General features: G+C 42.8%; 1 protein-coding gene across 4 annotated transcripts in view; it reads right to left on the bottom strand.

Annotated features, from left to right (window-relative positions):
- Positions 1–3,474: 3,474 nt before the first annotated feature.
- Positions 3,475–18,157, bottom strand: part of KIAA1958 (KIAA1958 ortholog) — a 153,576-nt gene continuing 138,893 nt past the window's right edge. For 2 of the 4 annotated variants that reach the window (XM_047768169.1, XM_047768167.1), the window contains one exon: positions 6,192–9,680. In XM_047768169.1, the coding sequence (XP_047624125.1) occupies positions 8,874–9,680 (807 nt within the window). In that variant the 3' untranslated portion in view covers positions 6,192–8,873. Of the gene's footprint in view, positions 5,399–6,191; positions 9,681–18,157 lie in introns of those variants that run through there. The other 2 variants (XR_007133292.1, XM_047768168.1) reach the window with 2 other exon arrangements.

Genomic DNA, 18,157 nt, shown 5'->3' with positions numbered 1-18,157 from the left:
ACCAAGCTTATAATTTACCCTTATGAGCGCTTAGATGACTGATTTCTTGAATGCTTGTCATAAGTAATAATCTTTTCCATGTCCTCACATATAAAATGTGTATCACGGAGTTCCCATCATGGCGCAGTGGTTAACGAATCCGACTAGGAACCATGAGGTTGTGGGTTCGGTCCCTGCCCTTGCTCAGTGGGTTAACGATCCGGTGTTGCCATGAGCTGTGGTGTAGGTTGCAGACGGCTCGGATCCTGCGTTGCTGTGGCTCTGGCGTAGGCCGGTGGCTGCAGCTCCGATTGGACCCCTGGCCTGGGAACTTCCATATGCCTCGGGAGCGGCCCAAAGAAATAGCAAAAAGACAAAAAATAAAAATAAAAAAATAATAAAATGTGTATCACAAACTTTCCCCCTCAAAGTCACAACTTTCCCCCTCAGAATTCTCCACTGTTTCCTGGCATTTGGTGCTATTGGTACAAGTCTGGAGCCGGGCTGTTCTTTTGTTTTCTGATAGGCAACTTGTTACGCTTTGGCTGGAGGCCTGCAGGATTTTTCACTCTTGACTCTTGGTAGTTTAAAATTTTGCCAGGTACAAGTCTCTTTCACTTTTTGGCTTAGAATGCAGTGAGCCCTTGCCATCTAAATACACAGATTCTCATTCTATTCAGGAAGGATTTCATTTTTATAGTCTAACATTTTCCTCAATATAGTCTTTCCATCAGGGAAGCAAATGTCAAAATGTTAGCTTAATGTCTGTCTTCCAAATCCATTATACTTCCCTTCATTTTCATCACCTTTTCTTTGAGAGAACATTAGGAAGACAATCTCTCAAGTTTGTGCTGTACATCGAGGTGTTTTATTATTATTATTATTATTATTATTATTGTCTTTTGGTCTTTTTTAGGGCCGCTCCCCCAGCATACGGAGGTTCCCAGGCTAGGAGTCCAACTGGAGCTGTAGCCGCTGGCCTACACCAGAGCCATAGCAACACGGGATCTGAGCCGCGTCTGCGACCTACAACACAGCTCACGGCAACACCGGATCCTCAACCCACTGAGCGAGGACAGGGATCGAACCCTAAACCTCATGGTTCCTGGTTGGATTCGTTAACCACTGAGCAACGACGGGAACTCCAAAATTTTTATTTTTTTGTCTTTTTTGAGTTTTTTTTTTTAAGCATCAATATTGTTCTTTCTTGCTTCCAATGTGGATTTTAATCTCCTAGTGTATCTTTAGCTTTCTCGAAATCCTTCTTTCTAATTTATCTTCTTTTCCATTTTATTCTATTGCTTTTTCTCTTAAGCCATTCCCATTTTAAGATAATACACTATTGCTGGATAGAAGCAATTCTTCTCTTCCTTCAATTATGACAGAGACAATGCTATATTTTTTTGTTTGTTCCCTGCAATACACCACTTTCATTTTCAAGTGTTCTGGAGGCTGTTCATTTTCCCTGGTTCAGTCACACATTTTCAATGACTCATTTTGTTTTCTCTATACTCATCTTTAAACGTGGTCCTTTCCTCTCAAACCCAGGAATCACCCTTGGTTATACTATCTGTCCACTTGCGTGTTTGTCAGATCCCTTTTTGGGGATGCAGAGGTTGATGGTAAGGAGATGTTCATATGTCCAAGAATAATTTCTCATCTAACACTTTTCCATTGAAGTGGCATCCTTTTCCTTTCTAGTGCCTGGTTTTCTGATCCAAAGCCATACATGAAAAAATCACAACATTTGCATGCCGTGCTACTTGGTTATTTACTGTTTCTGCCTTCATCTAAAGGGTGTTTTTCTCAGAACGCTCTATGTCTCTAATAGATCTTCTTTGCTTTCTGCCCACGTTTTAGCCCTAGGATTTTGAGCTGGACCGAATAAAGAGGAGGTGGGTGAGGAGATGGAAGGCGGGGAGGCGGGGGGGGGGGGGGGACGACAGAAGACACTTTCACTTCCCAGTGTGGCTTCTGGTTAAGAGAGGGGAATCGGCCAGTTATTTCTCTGGCTCCAGGGCTCTGAGCAAAGAGACAGCCATGGTTACGGAGAACAAGTATCAAGTGTCTTTCAGATTGTTTCTGTCACAGAACCTCTGTCTCATGAAGACCAAGAAAACAGTGAGCTTTTGCCTCCCTCCAACTCCAAATGCCTTGTAAAGTGTATTGATTCCTTCTAGATTCTAGAACGAAGATTTGGCCCTCTTCTGGATCTTGATGAGTGCTTTTCTGGGAAGGCTGGCACTCTCTGGAGGCTTCTGCTAGTCAGGTGTTCCGCCAGATGCAGCTCCATTAATTAATTTTTAAAAATCCAAAACTTCCCGGCTATGTTATGGAGGAAAGATTCTGGATTAATTTCCTAGTCCTAAATCTACTACTTACTGTCTTGTTGAACTTTTATAGGCTTTTAATATCTCTGGGCTCTCTCACAGTAACTTAGAACCTCTCGTTTTTTAAGTTGCGAAACAGAAAAACATGTGCTGATAAGAGAAAGAAGAGAAAACAAATGACTAAATAAGTATTATTTTGCTATGAGGGGGCTTTAGCCTAAAGATTATAAAAGTCCTCTGACATAAAAATTAAAAAGCAAAAGTAAGAACCCTGAGCATGTAATTGTGTCATAGGAAGTCCTTTACATTTTAAGCAACGATACCACTGTCAAAACAGGTGCAGTTTGTAAGTGACTTGAATTTAATTAGAATAAACTGGCATGATCGTCTGCCCCTAAGGTAGATGATAGATAATACAAGTTATTTATTAAATAAACACAGAATGTTCTCAGTAGGCAGAAAATGTCATAGTCATTCATAGAAAGCCATCAGGCTTTCCAGGAACTTTTTTTCCCCTTTGCTTTTTAGGGCCACACCCACAGCATATGGAGGTTCCCAGGCTAGGGGTTTAATCGGAGTTACAGCTGCTGGCTACAGCCACAGTCACAAGAACAGCAAGGCCAGATCGGAGCTGTGTCTGCGACCTACACCACAGCTCATGACAACACTGGATACTTAACCTACTGATGGAGGCCAGGGATCAAACCCGCAACCTCATGGTTCCTAGTCGGGTTCGTTTCCCCCGCGCCATGACAGGAATTCCTCCAGGAATTTTTTTTTTATGGCTACACCCACAGCATATGGAAGTTCCCTGGCCAGGGACTGAATCTGAGCTGCAGCTGAAGCAACGCAGGATTCTAACCACCTTTGCAGTTTTTTTTTTTTTGTCTTTTTGTCTTGTTGTTGTTGTTGTTGTTGTTGCTATTTCTTGGGCCGCTCCCGCGGCATATGGGGGTTCCCAGGCTAGGGGCCGAATCGGAGCTGTAGCCACCGGCCTACGCCAGAGCCACAGCAACTGGGAATCCGAGCTGCGTCTGCAACCTACACCACAGCTCACGGCAACGCCAGATCGTTAACCCACTGAGCAAGGGCAGGGACCGAACCCGCAACCTCATGGTTCCTAGTCGGATTCGTTAACCACTGCGCCACGACGGGAACTCCCACCTTTGCAGTTTTACTGTTAACCCACTGCACTGCAGTAGGAACTCCTAGGAACTATTAAATAATGCCAATATATCAAATTACTCCAAGAGTACATATAACGAGTGACATAATTTTTTAAAAGTTCTGTGATAAATGGACTTCTTTGGGACTAAAAAGGCAGTTTGATCACTGGATTTGGAGTCAGAAGACCAGGACTCAAACTTAAGTTCTCCAATTTGTTAGCTCTGGGAGACTTTGGGAAATTTACTTAACTTCTCTGAGACTTGGTTTCTCAGCAAGTAAAATGGGAATAATGAGACCTACCTTACAGAGCTGTTGTGAGAATTAAATGAAAATACAAGGGCGCTATGAGCTAACACTTTAGTGTTAGTCAAATCTGAATCTTCCAGAAACCGATGTGAATGAATTCGTAACTACGGTGACATGTAAATTAGTCAAATCAGGTATACTGACCATAAAGTATTTAGGAGTCCAGTCTCATCTCAGTGGGGCAGCAGGAACTACCTAATTGCTATTAATAATAATGGAAGCAATATGCATCTACATATAATCCAGTGATTTTTTGGGGGGGGTCTTAAAAAATGTCCTGGAGTTATTAACTTCAATATGAATGCACTTTGATTGAGCGTAAAAATCTGATTCTGATCAACAGTGAAAATATAAGGAACGTGTCTGGATTTCTTTGCCTATAAAGGACTAGAAGAGCTCCAACTCGTCATCATCATAGGCCAACTTTGCCAGAAGGATGGGCGGCCCCCCTCAAAGGAGCTTTGGGAAATCCGGTGATGTCAGGCTATGTGGAAACAGAGGAATTTCCAGAGATAAGCTAGTTTTTCACCCCACTCAGCCTCCTGTTCTTTCAGAAAGGGCGTTTCTTAGGTCACCACCAATCTCTCCCCTCCCTCATGTTTTTGTGAAGGTGATCATTTTCATGGGAAAGCTCTCCAAGGATTTTTACCTAAGAACACTGCCTACACAAATGTATGGTTTTTCTTTTAATACAGAGCGTTAAAAATTCACCCGAGGAGCTCTCGCTGTGGCACAGGGTGAAGGGGCAGGCGTTGCAGCTTGTGGCTTAGATTGGATCTCTAGGTTGGGAACTTTCATATGCTGTGGATGTAGGGCCCCCCCCCCAAAAAATTCACCCCCAAAGCAAAAACATTTCATGAGAAAAATGAATTTGAAACTTTTAATGTATTCTTCAGTTCAGGGCTGTTTGCTAACAGTTTCTAAATGCGTGGTGGGCCTTCACTTAGACTAAATGAGAGCTCCTGTAGAGAAAAGGAGGGACCTCTTCTTTGAGGTCTTCCCTGTTTGCACTTCATGATGCCTAAAGGTAACTGGGTACTAGCTCAAAAACGGAGAGCAATCCAGACTTCAATAAAAGCAGCAAAGGGATGCGTGTTTGATAAGCGTAGTATTTAAACATTCGGTTTATTTAAGTGGCAACCATGTGGTTAGCGTCAGCCTAATCGGAGAAAAACAATCAACATTCGGCTGCCTGTAGAGACAGCAAAATAACTTTAGGAGGGAAACTTGAAAATTCAAGAAAATTGTCGTTCCTAGCGAAAGCGTTCCAGGATAGCAAGAAGCACTGATTTAGGAGATTCATCAGATGAGTTTGAGGAACTGGGAATTCTGCCTCCTAGTTTTGCCACTTCCTAACGAAATGGCCTTGAGGAATGGCAGGAATGTAACACTGCTCACTGTGGAAACAATCCTTCCAGTGACCTCACTTGGCAGCTCCGGAGAGTGAGCCCGGCCTCTGCCAAGGGAGTAGCGGAGGTGCTGCCAGTCTGGTGATCTCTCTTCTATAGCCGGAGGCTTCTGCGTCTCCAGGAGGGATTGTTTTACTCAGGTTCTCTCAACAGCTGTCCATGAACAGGCCGATAGGGTGGGTATAGCGCTTGATGCCTTTAGTAAGGCTGAATTAGAATAAAAATCGCAGTATCAGGATTTCACATTTCTACAAACACCATTTACCAGTCAGGGCAGGGTAATACAGCACGTAACCCCAGGAAAACTGGGGGATGCCACATAACCGAGGAGCCCATGTCTTCAACAGCTTTGGTTAGGTTTTCCCACAGTACTCCCCTTAGCAAACACCCTACAAAATGGGAAAGCTTTCTCATAGAGCCTCTTGGGGCTCTTCTCTATTCTTTAGTGGTTTCTGCTTATATCTTGAGGTATCAGGGCTTGGATGTGTTGGAGGTAGAATCTATGGGTGTATAAACGTGACCAGATTATCAGGTTTGGTTTCCCTCTTCAAGTTTAACAGTTTAAAGGAGAGACAAGCTCCATAATGGAAGAAAGAAGTGGTGTAATGCAGATTGGTTGAATAATATTATTCCCTTTACCAAAGGTTGTAACTCAAATAGCTAAGATTTATTGCATAATTACTATGTGCCTAGTGCTGTGCTAAAGCCTTTGCGTTTCATTGACTCATACCCCTCGGGCTGATACCCCATCTGAGCCGGAATCAGCTTCCAAGGGGAGAGCTGCTAGATTCAGGGGAGGAGGTACCAAGCAAGCAGGGCTCCTTGAGAGCAGAAGCAGAAGGTGCTGTGGGTGAGAGCTCACCCACAGGTCCTCCCATCACACCTGCAGCCACCGTTCCCGACGCAGAGCCTTGGCAACTTGTGCATCGGTAAACACGCCCACTCCTGAAATTCATTCCCACTTTTGAGCAAAAAAAAAAAAAAAAAAAAAAAGCCCCAAACTAAAAGTAAGTGGAGAAGATACTCTTAACCTCTCTGTTTCTTCCCTTCAGATCCTCCTCTCTCCTGGGTCAGACTCCTGGAGTCCCCAGTGGGTATGGTTTAGAGCTGGGGGGAAAGACAGAACACCTGCCGTGGCTCTGAAGACCAACCAGAACCAGCTACTCTGGCCCCTTCTGATCCTCAGCACACAGACACAGCCTTATAGACGGATAGGCGCTCTGCCACGGTAGCGGGTTGCTGAATGTTACCACAGATGTACTTAAAGTGTGTGTGTGCATACACATGCAAATATTTACACACAAATATGTAATAGACAAAGTATCTCGTACAATGGGCGGCACAGAGCAGCACGTGATAGGTGTGTTCTCTTCCTCACTCCCATTCCCCAAGGAGGCATGCAGTGAACGGCATTTAGGATGCTGAGATGCGGTGCTTCCCGTCCACCAGGTATCGCTGGTGAGTCTACCTTTTGACCTTTTATTATAAGCATTCACTTCAGAACTCTGAGGATTCAAAGTACATCAAAGAGGTGATAAGCGGCACATTTGAGGCAGAGGCTGTTGTTCAGCTGATGAAAAGCCACTATCAACAGAAAGATTACTGCCTCTGGATTCGTTATTGCTACTGTGAAAATGTTAAAATCTGAAAAGACCCTAGTGATACCTAATAGCAATTTCTTTTTGAATCTACTTAAAATAAAAATGGAGGTTTTATTACTGAGGCCGCAGACGCTGCCCAATATTCACATAGGTTACACTTCTGTTTAAGTGAAGTACTGACAAGAAAAATGACCACTTGCTTTCCACAAACGAAGTTTCCTTTGGGTTTTCAGCAACCGAAGAAACTATACCTAGTGTTTTGTATCTTTTTTTAATCAAAACCCTAAAATCCCTATAGGAAACCACAACAGAATTGTACGCAATAGCATGTCATAACACTCATTATTAAATATGACCTGTTCTTTATATATAAACGGAGACATATCAAAATTAATCTATAGTCAGAAGAGATCAACTAGGAAACAAAATTATAAATGTGCAGCAACTAAAAAGGGGACCACATTAAACCTTAAGGCAGCATTGGTTGAATCTTCTCTGGTAAAGGAAGGATTACAGATTTCAAGGACCAGTGAATGACTTTTAAAAACAATTAATCAAAATAAATACTAAAATAATGTTTTGAAAAAGAAATCGGACTGATTTTAGGATTCCTGCAAAACGAATGTATCCTGGAATTTTAATTGTGGATTAGAAAGCACACACAGGATCCAAATGGTATAAAGTTTGTAGCAGTCTTTCCTCAGATACAAAATAAAGATTCCCTAGACATTATTACTATTACTTAGTACTCTTTGGGTTCCTTTTTCACTTATCATTCAGAGCAGTCATCAGAACATTCTGTTAGTGTTTCAGTAACATGTGCTCAGGTTGATTCTCTCCTGAGTGAAATGACTTCAAACCCCATCAGTAACCTATCATCATGCTCTGATTTTTTACAACCGTGTCCTTCACGCTGGGTGTGCTTACCTGGGAGTTTGTCTACATCGTCATGTCCCAAGCACTGGTGCCAACCTAAAACGATGACGTCTCTTGTGGCTGAAAAAGTCACACTTTGACAAAAATATCTCAAAAACTCTTTAAGAAACACATTTGGGATTTGTTTTCTTTGCAGCTTGTTTTGTTGGGTTTTCCTGGTTAAGCCTGAAAATTACCTCTAGTTGGTTTACAGATCCAGTGCTATATCCTGATAGAAAAACTGCATAACCCAAAGAACAGATTCAGGAAAAAAAAAAAAAAACCCTCTAAAAAATGTTTAGATGAAAACGGCTTTCACACGATGCTGAGAAAGAAAACGTAGGCACTTCTGCTTCAGGAGGTTTTTCACGTTTTGATCACAGACCACTTTTCCAAGCCACTTTCTCTCACTGCTGGAAATTCCCTCATGGTACAAACTGTCCAGTTGATTGGAAACCTTGTTCTCACAAACATCATTTGGCGCGTTAACCTTTTCTCATCAAACTGTCTCTACTGATGCAGTTCCTCCCCGTGCTGGGACCAGCCAGAGCAGCCCCCGCCTTCCTGTCAGCATGAATGAGTGCGGCTCTAGGACCTGCCATCAAGCAAGGCTGCTGGCTCTGCGGGACCCAGTCATCCGTCAACCAAACATAAAGAGGAGTGCCAAGTGCAATTTTTCTCCTGGAAAAATGGTTAACATGTCTGCCCCTCTCTTCTTAGTTCCTCACTGTGAGTGTAATTCAACAAAGGGTTTATAATCTTCATAACGTTCTAAAGCTACGAGGCTACTGGGATTTTTTTTTTTTAAATGACTACTTAAACAGTTTTCTTTTTTTTTCTTTTTTCTTTTTGAGAAAATCTGTGCTAAAAAGGCACTAGATAAAATGAATTTCCCCACTCTTATGTACGTGGCAATTTATACATTGTATTAGACTCTATAATTTAACGAAGGTGATACACATTTGGATAAAACATCCTAAATAGTCACTCATCTACTTTCAGTTAACAAACAAACAAACAAACAAACCCAAAGTCAAAGGGGAGGAAGTCACACAGACAGGGACCAGCCTGACCATGAAGTCACGGGCATCCCCTGGCGCCTCGGAGCTGTGGCCGTGGCTGTGGAGGGAACGCTCGGCTACCAGGTGAGCCGGGCAGCGGGAGACTCACTGGCAGCAGCTGTGGGAGCCAAGCCTCCTGGAGACCTGAGTGAATGAGACGAAGGTGAAGTTCTCACAGTTTTCCAGCTTGACCTTCTTGGCCAAGTTCGGGACAATCCCCCGAAGAGACCGCAGTCCCATCCTCTGATCCTCGTACCACACGCTGCCCAGGTCGGTGGCCTCTTTCCTGGCGGTAAGGTAGAAAGGGGACTTGGCGTCCATCTGGGTGGGCGGCCGGTGGATGTACATGTACTTGTAGAGGAGGCAGTAAGGGCACTGCTTGTGTCCCCTGGAGTGCTCGTGGTAGATCTTCCCGTGACACACTCTGGTGGAACCACTCCGACTCTCCCGCTTGACACTGTCTGTCCGGGCAAAATAGGGCTGGTTCTGCGGGTCTTTGAGCAGCTCGATGTCGCCATACATCAGGTCCGCATGCTCCTGCAGCGTCCGCATGTTCAGGTACTGGCTGTTGTACTTGACCACGGTGGACAGGAGCGTGATGGGGCTGTCATCCCCCAGACACCCTGCCTGCCACATCTCCTCCTCGTCCGAAAGGGAGAAGTAGACGATGTTGCGAGAACGGGCGCCTGACATCCCCGCCTTGCTCAGCACCCACAGCTTCTCCTTGAGTTTCTTGGTGGAAGAGCTGAAGGTGCTGCTGGTGATGGAGAAGCCCACACCCGCATTCTTCAGGATGCGGTCCAGGCCTCGGCGGATGGCATGGAGCGACGTGGCCAGGAAGTCTGAGCCGTCACTCTTCTTCACGGTGACGTAAAAGTTCTCGAGCAGCTCGTTCAACTTCACTGCAGGGATCTCAAAGGAGACAAACACTGAGGTTACACACTTGAGGACACCCGAGTAGCCAGACCCCTCCTTCCTGTCCCGCTCCTCACTGAGGCTGTACCGCGGACAGCCCTCTAGAGGGCTGGCTCCTTAGCGCCATACAGCGGACAAAACAGTGAACTTCAAGCGCCACGCTCGGCTCCACTCAGTCTCTTTAAACATCGATGTTTCAAGCAGCGAAACGGAAGATAAGAGTCATACCTTCGCAAAGAATTACTGTGATGCTTAAATACAGCAGCGGACGTGCAAGATAGGAATGAACACACACGTAACATACATATACAGGTATGGATACAGATATATAATAATTACTCTTTTTCTTGTTGGGCTTTGTCATCTTCACTATTTCTCCCTAGAAAGCGCTTTCTTCTCTTTTCTAGCAAACCGTTTCCTTCTCTTCCCTTCAACAAAATCCAACCATCCTCTCTGAAGAATTCCTGAACTAAACTAATCAACCTTAGATCCTTTCCAGCATTGACTTCCTTGGTCTCTGTTCCTCTGTTTGGCACTGCTGGTGTGAAACGTGGTGCTGCAGGGAAAAACCACCGACACTTTGCAGAGCAAGTTAATGCGCCTTGTCTTTTCACTTGAATTTATCTGAATAGGTCTGGAGATATCTCTGGCTTAATGATCCATGTGGATTTAATATCAGTGTTTGTCCAAAAGATGTGGAAAAAGGCAATGATTATGTGGACAATTATTGCGTACTCCTCATTTAGGTATGGTAGGAGGAGAAGGAAGGTTGGCTGGTAAGAGAGCTTTACTTTCACAAGGGATCTCTAAAGATAAAACCATATCGCGCATAGTGAATTTAAGGCTGAATACATATCCTAGGACAAAAGATAGTCTCAATAAAAAAATGATTTAAAAGGAGAAACTATACAGGTAACATTCATTCTTCTAATAGCCCTTGGGTCAAGGAGAAAATAAAAACTGAATTATAGATGAAAAGTGAGCCAAAATGAAAACATTACATCTCACAATGCGTGAAATGTTGCTTAAATACACTCCAACAACATCACGGTCTTGAATGACTTTGTTACACAACTTGATTGAAAATGAGCAAATATTATTCAGCCCAAAAGGCTAGAAAAAGTAAGCCAAATTCAAAAATAGGAGAGTGAATCAATAAAAATAAAACATAAATGAATGAACTGGAAAAGACAGAAATGGAAATAGATAAAAAATGAAAATACACAGAGGTGCCTGGTGGCCTAGTACTTAAGAATTCGGAATTGTCACTGCTGTGGCTTGGGTTCAGTCCCTGGCCCAGGAACTTCAGCATGCTGTAGGTGTGGCCCAATTTTTTTTAAATTTTAAAATAAGATATAATTTTTATTGAAAAATGAAAATATGTAATCCTTTTTTTTTTTTCTTTTTACGGCCGCTCCTGTGGTTTATAAAAGTTCCTAGGCTAGAGGTCGAATTGGAGCAGCCACTGAAGGCCTATGTCACAGCCATGGCAATGGCAACACTGAATCTGAGATGCATCTGCAACCTACCCTGTAGCTTGCAGCAATGCCAGATCCTTTGCTCACTGAGCAAGGCCAGAGATCAAACCTGCATCCTTATGGACACTATGTTGTTTCTTAACCCACTGAGCAACAACGAGAACTCCAAAATGCATAATCTTTCAAAAGACCTATAAAGCTGACGAACTTCTAGCAAATCTGACAGGAAGAGAGAGAGAGAAAGAAGAGGAAAGGAAATATACATATAAGCAATCTTAGGAATGAGAAAGACTATAAGCACAGAAAATGAATAAGGGATATGAAAGAATATCAAAAACTTTATGCATATGAATTTGAAAATCTAAATGGCCTGAACAATTTTCTAGCAAAATATAAGTTACCACAGTTGGTTCAATAAGAGGTAAAAGATCTGAAGAGTCCCACACAAGAGAACTGAGTGAAAAGATTGTATATTACTCAGAAAGAGATGGTGTTATAGAATTGATTCAGCTTTCCTTTTGTATTTGAACACTTTCGGAGCATAGGAAAAAGAAGGGTTCTTCATTTTCTTCTAACAAAATCTAACATTATGCCAAAAAACAAAGTATATGAATGTAAATGCAGACTTCCCTAAATAAAATACTGTTGATTTTCATTTTTCACAGCACCATGGTTAACAAAATGCAACATGTTAGAACCATGCAAGCGAGGACATGGCTCTGATATGCACAAGTAGCAGTTAACACGGTACCAGCAAAACTAGGGCTGTCCAGGTTGTCACATCAAGTTCAGAACTGCAGGAAAGCAATGTACATTAAGACCAGTAGGGACTGTTGCAGAGGGTAAGGGTGAGTCAATACTGACAGATACTTTAATATGACATATTCATATATTAAGGAAAAATAATATGAACTTGATAATTACTGAAAAATTATTACAAAGAATGTGCTCTCCATTTCAAATTTTTAAAATTCAAATTAGGAGTTGCTGTTGTGGCTCAGTGGTTAACGAACCCGAATAGCATTCATGAGGACACGGATGGGTTAAGGATCTGGCGTTGCTGTGGGCTGTGGTGTAGGTCACAGACGTAGCTTGGATCCTGGGTTGCTGTGGCCCTGTGTAGGCCAGTGGCTATAGCTCTGATTGGACCCCTAGCCTGGAAACCTCCATATGCCATGGGTGCAGCCTTAAAAAGATAAGAAGACCAAAAAAAAAAAAAAAGTCAAATTAAATATAGATTAGGAGGGAAAAAAAATCCTCTTACTACAATGAAGAGTATTTTATAGACATGAACTATAAAAATTATACCCAAGAACAAAATATTAGAACCTTTTTTAGGAAGTCAGGAATAGGATGAGAATGCTGAATATCCTTGCTATCATATAACACAGCTCTGGAGATTCTGGTCAAACAGTTAAGACAAGAAAAAGAAATTACACACACACACACACACACACACACGTATGTATATATGCATATAGAAAAGGAAAAAGACAAAATGTAATTGTTTTCTGATAATCTTATTGTTGGTCTAGGAAACTTCAAGAAATTCAGTTGAAAAGCCATCAGGAAAAGTAGGGTAGCTACATACAAAATATAAAAAGCAACAGGGAGTTCCCACTGTGGCTTAATGGTAATGAACCCAACTATTATCCATGAGAGTGGGTTTGATCCCTGGCCTCGCTCATTGGGTTAGGGATCCGTCATTGCTGTGAGCTGCAGTGTAGGTCGAAGACGTGCCTCAGATCTGGTGATGCTGTGGCTGTGGCATAGGTCGGCAGCTGCAGCTACGATTTGACCCCTAGCTTGGGAACTTCCGCGTGCCCCAGACATGGCCCTAAAAAAAAGAAGAAGCAATAGCTTTCTTATGTACCAGTAAAAACCAGTTAAAATAATTTCCCAATAACCACGACATCCAAATAAAGATAGTTTCAGATTTTTTTTTTTTGGCCTTTTGTCTTTTCAGTGCTGCACCCACGTGGCATATGGAGGTTCCCAGGCTAGGGGGTCTAATCGGAGCTGTAGCTGCCGGCCTACACCACAGCCACAGCAACGTGGGATCCTCAACCCACTGAGCAAGGCCAGGGATCAGACCTACAACCTTATGCTTCCTAGTCGGATTTGTTAACCACTGCGCCACAACGGGAACTCCTGTATCTTCTCTTTAAAGACACATCTAGACTAAAAATACCCTGCACTGAGACCAAGAAAATGAGATTAAAGAATATGGACCCCGAGACCACGATTCCTCTTTTACCTAAATATTGGCTGAATTCCTGAGAGAGTGGCCTCTTTCTTAAGAAGTGAACATTAAAAATACTGAAGTGGCCCATGTGAGACAGAGGATTGAAACCCATCTTCTTCTGCGTCCATTATGGTCCCCGGGAGTGATGATAAGGTGCATCGCCTGCACCGTCGAGACGTTTTCACTACCTGGGGTGGGTATGCCACCTAAGCCATGGAGGTTGTGGAGAAATGGGGCTCTTTTCAGGGGTTCCTGCAGGGAAATGAAAAGTTTTCCAGTGACGGATAACTGTCTTCACAGTGACGTCACACCGTCTGGACAACAAGACCCTCAGGCCTAGAAAAGGTTAAGGTTGGGGGCTGAAGAAATGGCGATGGGCGTCTGTGAGAAAAGACGAATTTTTCACTATTATCCGTAAAGGTGAAATTGTTACATTTGTATTGATTTTTTTTTCTTTTGTCTTTTGTTGTTGTTGTTGTTGTTGTTGTTGCTATTTCTTGGGCCGCTCCCGAGGCATATGGAGGTTCCCAGGCTAGGGGTCAAATTGGAGCTGTAGCCACCGGCCTACGCCAGAGCCACAGCAACGCGGGATCCGAGCCGCGTCTGCAACCTACACCACAGCTCACGGCAACGCCGGATCGTTAACCCACTGAGCAAGGGCAGGGACCAAACCCGAAACCTCATGGTTCCTAGTCGGATTCGTTAACCACTGCGCCACGATGGGAACTCCCCAGATTTTTTTAAATTATGATTAACTGCACATAATATAAAACTTACCATCTTAACCATTTATAGGTGTACAATTCAGTCGCCTTAAGTATATTTACAATGTTGTGCAACCATCACTACCACTCATTGCCGGAACTTTTTCATCATTGCAAAGAGAAACTGTACGCATTAAACAGTAACTCCACATTTCCTCCTCCCGCCAGCCCTGGGAACCTCTCTTATACTCTCTGTCCCTGTGAACTTGCCTATTTTAGGTACCTTACATAAATGGAAGGTATTTGTTTAGGTACCTTACATAAATGGAACACATTTGTTCTTTTGTGACTGAGTGACTTCACTGAGCATAGCATTTTCAAGGGTCATCCATGCTGGAAGTTTATATCAACTTCATTTCTTTTTATTGCCAAATAATATTCCATTGTATGGATACCCAACATTTTGTTTATCCATTCATCTGCTGATGGACATTTGGCTATTGAGAATAATGCTACAACAAATATTTGTGTACAAGTTTTTTTGCTTTTTAGGGCCACACCCACGGCCTATGGAGGTTCCCAGGCTAGGGGTCAAATTGGAGCTACAGCTACCAGCCTACACCACAGCCACAGCAACTCGGGATCCGAACTGTGTCTGCGAAGTACACCACAGTTCACAGCAGTGCTGGATCCTTAACCCACAGAGCAAGGCCAGGGATCGAACCCGCATCCTTAAGGATACTAGTTGGATTTGTTTATGCTGCACCACGACGGGAACTCCTGTGTACAAGTTTTTGTATAGGTAAATGTTTTAAGTTTTTTTTAGTATATGCCTAGGAGTGGACCTTCCAGATGAAAGAGTAACTTTATGTTTAACTTTTGGGGAACTGCCGGACTTTCAAAGCAGTTGCATCATTTTCTATTCCCACAAGCAGTGTATGAAGGTTCCAATTTCTCCACATCCTCATCAACACTTGTTATTATCTATTTTTTTTAATTCTAGTCTTCCTACTGAATGTGAAGTAGAATCTCATGTGGTTTCAATTTGCAGTTCCCTGGTGTCTAATGAAGTTGAGCATCTTTTCGTGTGCTTATCTTCTTCACGATAACTCTTTTTTTTTTTGTCTTTTTGCCATTTCTTGGGCTGCTCCCGCGGCATATGGAGGTTCCCAGGCTAGGGGTCCAATTGGAGATGTAGCCGCCAGCCTTCGCCAGAGCCACAGCAACACAGGATCCAAGCCTCATCTGTGACCTACACCACAGCTCATGGCAACACTGGATCCTTAATCCACTGAGCAAGGCCAGGGATCGAACCTGCAACCTCATGGTTCCTAGTTGGATTCGTTAACCACTGCACCACAACGAGAACTCCAGTGATAACTCTTTAATATTCTTTCCTACCAATTCTAAAATCTGTCAGTTCTGGGTTTTGATTGATTCATCCTTAAACTATATATTTATATATATATAGTCTTTTTAGGGCCGCACCCACGGCATATGGAGGTTCCCAGACTAGAAGTCAAATTGTAGCTGTAGGTGCCAGTCTACACCCCAGCCACAGCAACAAGTGATCTGAGCTGTGTCTGCTACTCACACCATAGCTCTCGGAAACACCAGATCGTTAACCTGCTGAGCAAGGCCAGGGATCAAACCGGCATCCTCATGGATGTTAGATTTGTTTCCACTGAGCCATGACAGGAACTCCTAAGTGATCTATTTTATTGCTTTTTTGCATGTCTGATAATTTTTTAGTTACCAGACATTGTGAATTTAATTTTTTGGGTTCTGGATATTCTTATATTCCCATATATATTCTTTTTTTTTTTTTTTTTTTTGGCTACACCCATAGCATATGGAGGTTCCCAGGCTAGGGGTCGAATCGGAGCTACTGCCTATGCTACAGCCACAGCAATGCAGGATCTGAGCCATGTCTGCAAACTACACCACAGCTCATGGCAACTCCGGATCCCCAACCCACTGAGCAAGGCCAGGGATCAAACCCGCGTCCTCATGGTTTCTAGTCAGATTCGTTAACCACTGAGCCACAGTGAGAACTCCCCATACATATTCTTAAGGTTTATTGTCGGACACAGTTAAGTACTTGAAAACTGTTTAATCCTTTTGGGTTTGGCCTTTATTTTTATTTTCACTTTTTTTGCTTTTTAGGGCCACACCCTCAGCACATGGAAGTTCCTGCTCTAGGGGTTGAAATGGAGCCGCAGTTGCCAACCTACACCACAGCCACAGCAATGTGGGATCCAAGCCATGTCTGCAACCTTCATCACAGCTCACGGCAATGCCAGATCCCTAACCCAACGAGCAAGGCTAGGGATTGAACCTGCATCCTCATAATACTAGTCAGGTTCGTAACCCACTGATCCACAACAGGAACTCCCTAAATTTTTTTTTTTAAATTGAGATATAATTAACTTACATCATATTAATTTCATCATAACATAACAATTCGATATTTGTATACACTGAAAAGTCTAGTCAACAACCATCACCGCAAATGGTTAAAAAATTTTTTTCTTGTAATGAGAATTTTAAGACTTACTCTCAACAATTTTGAAACATACAGTACAGCATTATTAACCATAGCCACTAAGCTATACATCATATCCACAGGCCTTTTGACTGCTGTTATCTATTTCGCCATCCCTCACCCCCAACCTTTGGTGGCCACCAATCTGTTCTCTGTATCTCTAAGGTTTTTTGTTTTTTTAAGATTCCACATATAAGTGAGATCGAGTGGTATTTGTCTTTCTCTGTCAGACTTATTTCACTTAGAAAAACGCCCTCAAGGTCAAACCATATTTTTGCAAATGGCAATATTTCCTTCTTTTGTGGCTGAATAATATTCCATTGTATGGAATACACACACACACACATACACACAATACAATACACATACATACAATATACTGCATATTCTTTATTTGTTCGTTCATCTGTGGACACTTAGGTTGCTTCTATGTCTTGGCTATCCTAAATAAGGCTGCAATGAACATGAGGTGTAAATACCTTTTCAAGTTAGTGTTTTCATTTCCTTTAGATAAAGGATCATATGGTAGTTCTATTTTTAATTTTTCAAGGAACCTCCATACTCGTTTTCCATAGAGGCTGCACAAATGTACATTCCCACCAACAGCACACAAGGGTTTCCTTTTCTCCACATCATCACCACCACTTGTTATCTCTTGTCTTTTGATAACAGCCATTCTAAGAGATGTGAGGTGACATCTCATTGTGGTTTTGATTTGCATTTTCCTGACAATCAGTGATATACAGCAACTTTTCATATATCTGGGTCTTGCTTTTAAGATTTGCTGGGTGGAATTAGAGCCAAGCTCAGTCTATGGCTAATTATTCTCCACATCCGATGCAAGATCTTTCTGAACACTCTACCCCATGAATCCCGAGGTTTTCCCGTCTGGCTGATGGGAAGAGGAAGTATTTCCAGTTCCATGTGAGTTCCAGTTACTATTACCTCTAACTCTTTCGGGGTTGTTTTTGTTTTGTTTTGTTTTTTGCCAGCCTCAGCTAGTTTCCCAGGCAGATGCTGATCAGTACCCAGCTGAATATTTGAGCGTGACTATCTTCAGTTCCCTCGGGTTCTTTTCCTGTGTACCTCTCTACGTTTGAATAGTCTGCTATGACAATTCTAGCCACGTGGGTCTCTCTGGACTCTCAGCTCCATTTTCTTCAATTTAGCAAGTCTGCTGGGCTCTGCCTAGATGTTATGTTCCCTCCCTGCACCACAGCCCTGGAGACTCTCTCAGAGCAGCAAGCCGGGGCATGGGTAAGGCTCACCTTGTTTCCCATCTCTCAGAGATCACTGTCTCTCTTTGGGTGCTACATATAGTACCTTGCAAAACATCAGTTCTATCATTTGTCTATTTTTTGGTTGTTTCTGGCAGGAGAGTAAATCTGCCCCTCCAAACTGGCTGGAAGTGAATGACTTAACTCATTTTTCTCCTGGTTACGGGTTATATGTTCTCACATCTTGCTCTGTATAGTAATATTTGACTGGATGCTCAAAATTAT

The sequence above is a fragment of the Phacochoerus africanus genome, chromosome 2, assembly GCF_016906955.1.
Source record: "Phacochoerus africanus isolate WHEZ1 chromosome 2, ROS_Pafr_v1, whole genome shotgun sequence".
NCBI lineage: Eukaryota > Metazoa > Chordata > Mammalia > Artiodactyla > Suidae > Phacochoerus > Phacochoerus africanus.
The sequence above is the reverse complement of the archived record's forward strand: the minus strand, read 5'-3'. Positions and strand labels throughout refer to the sequence as shown.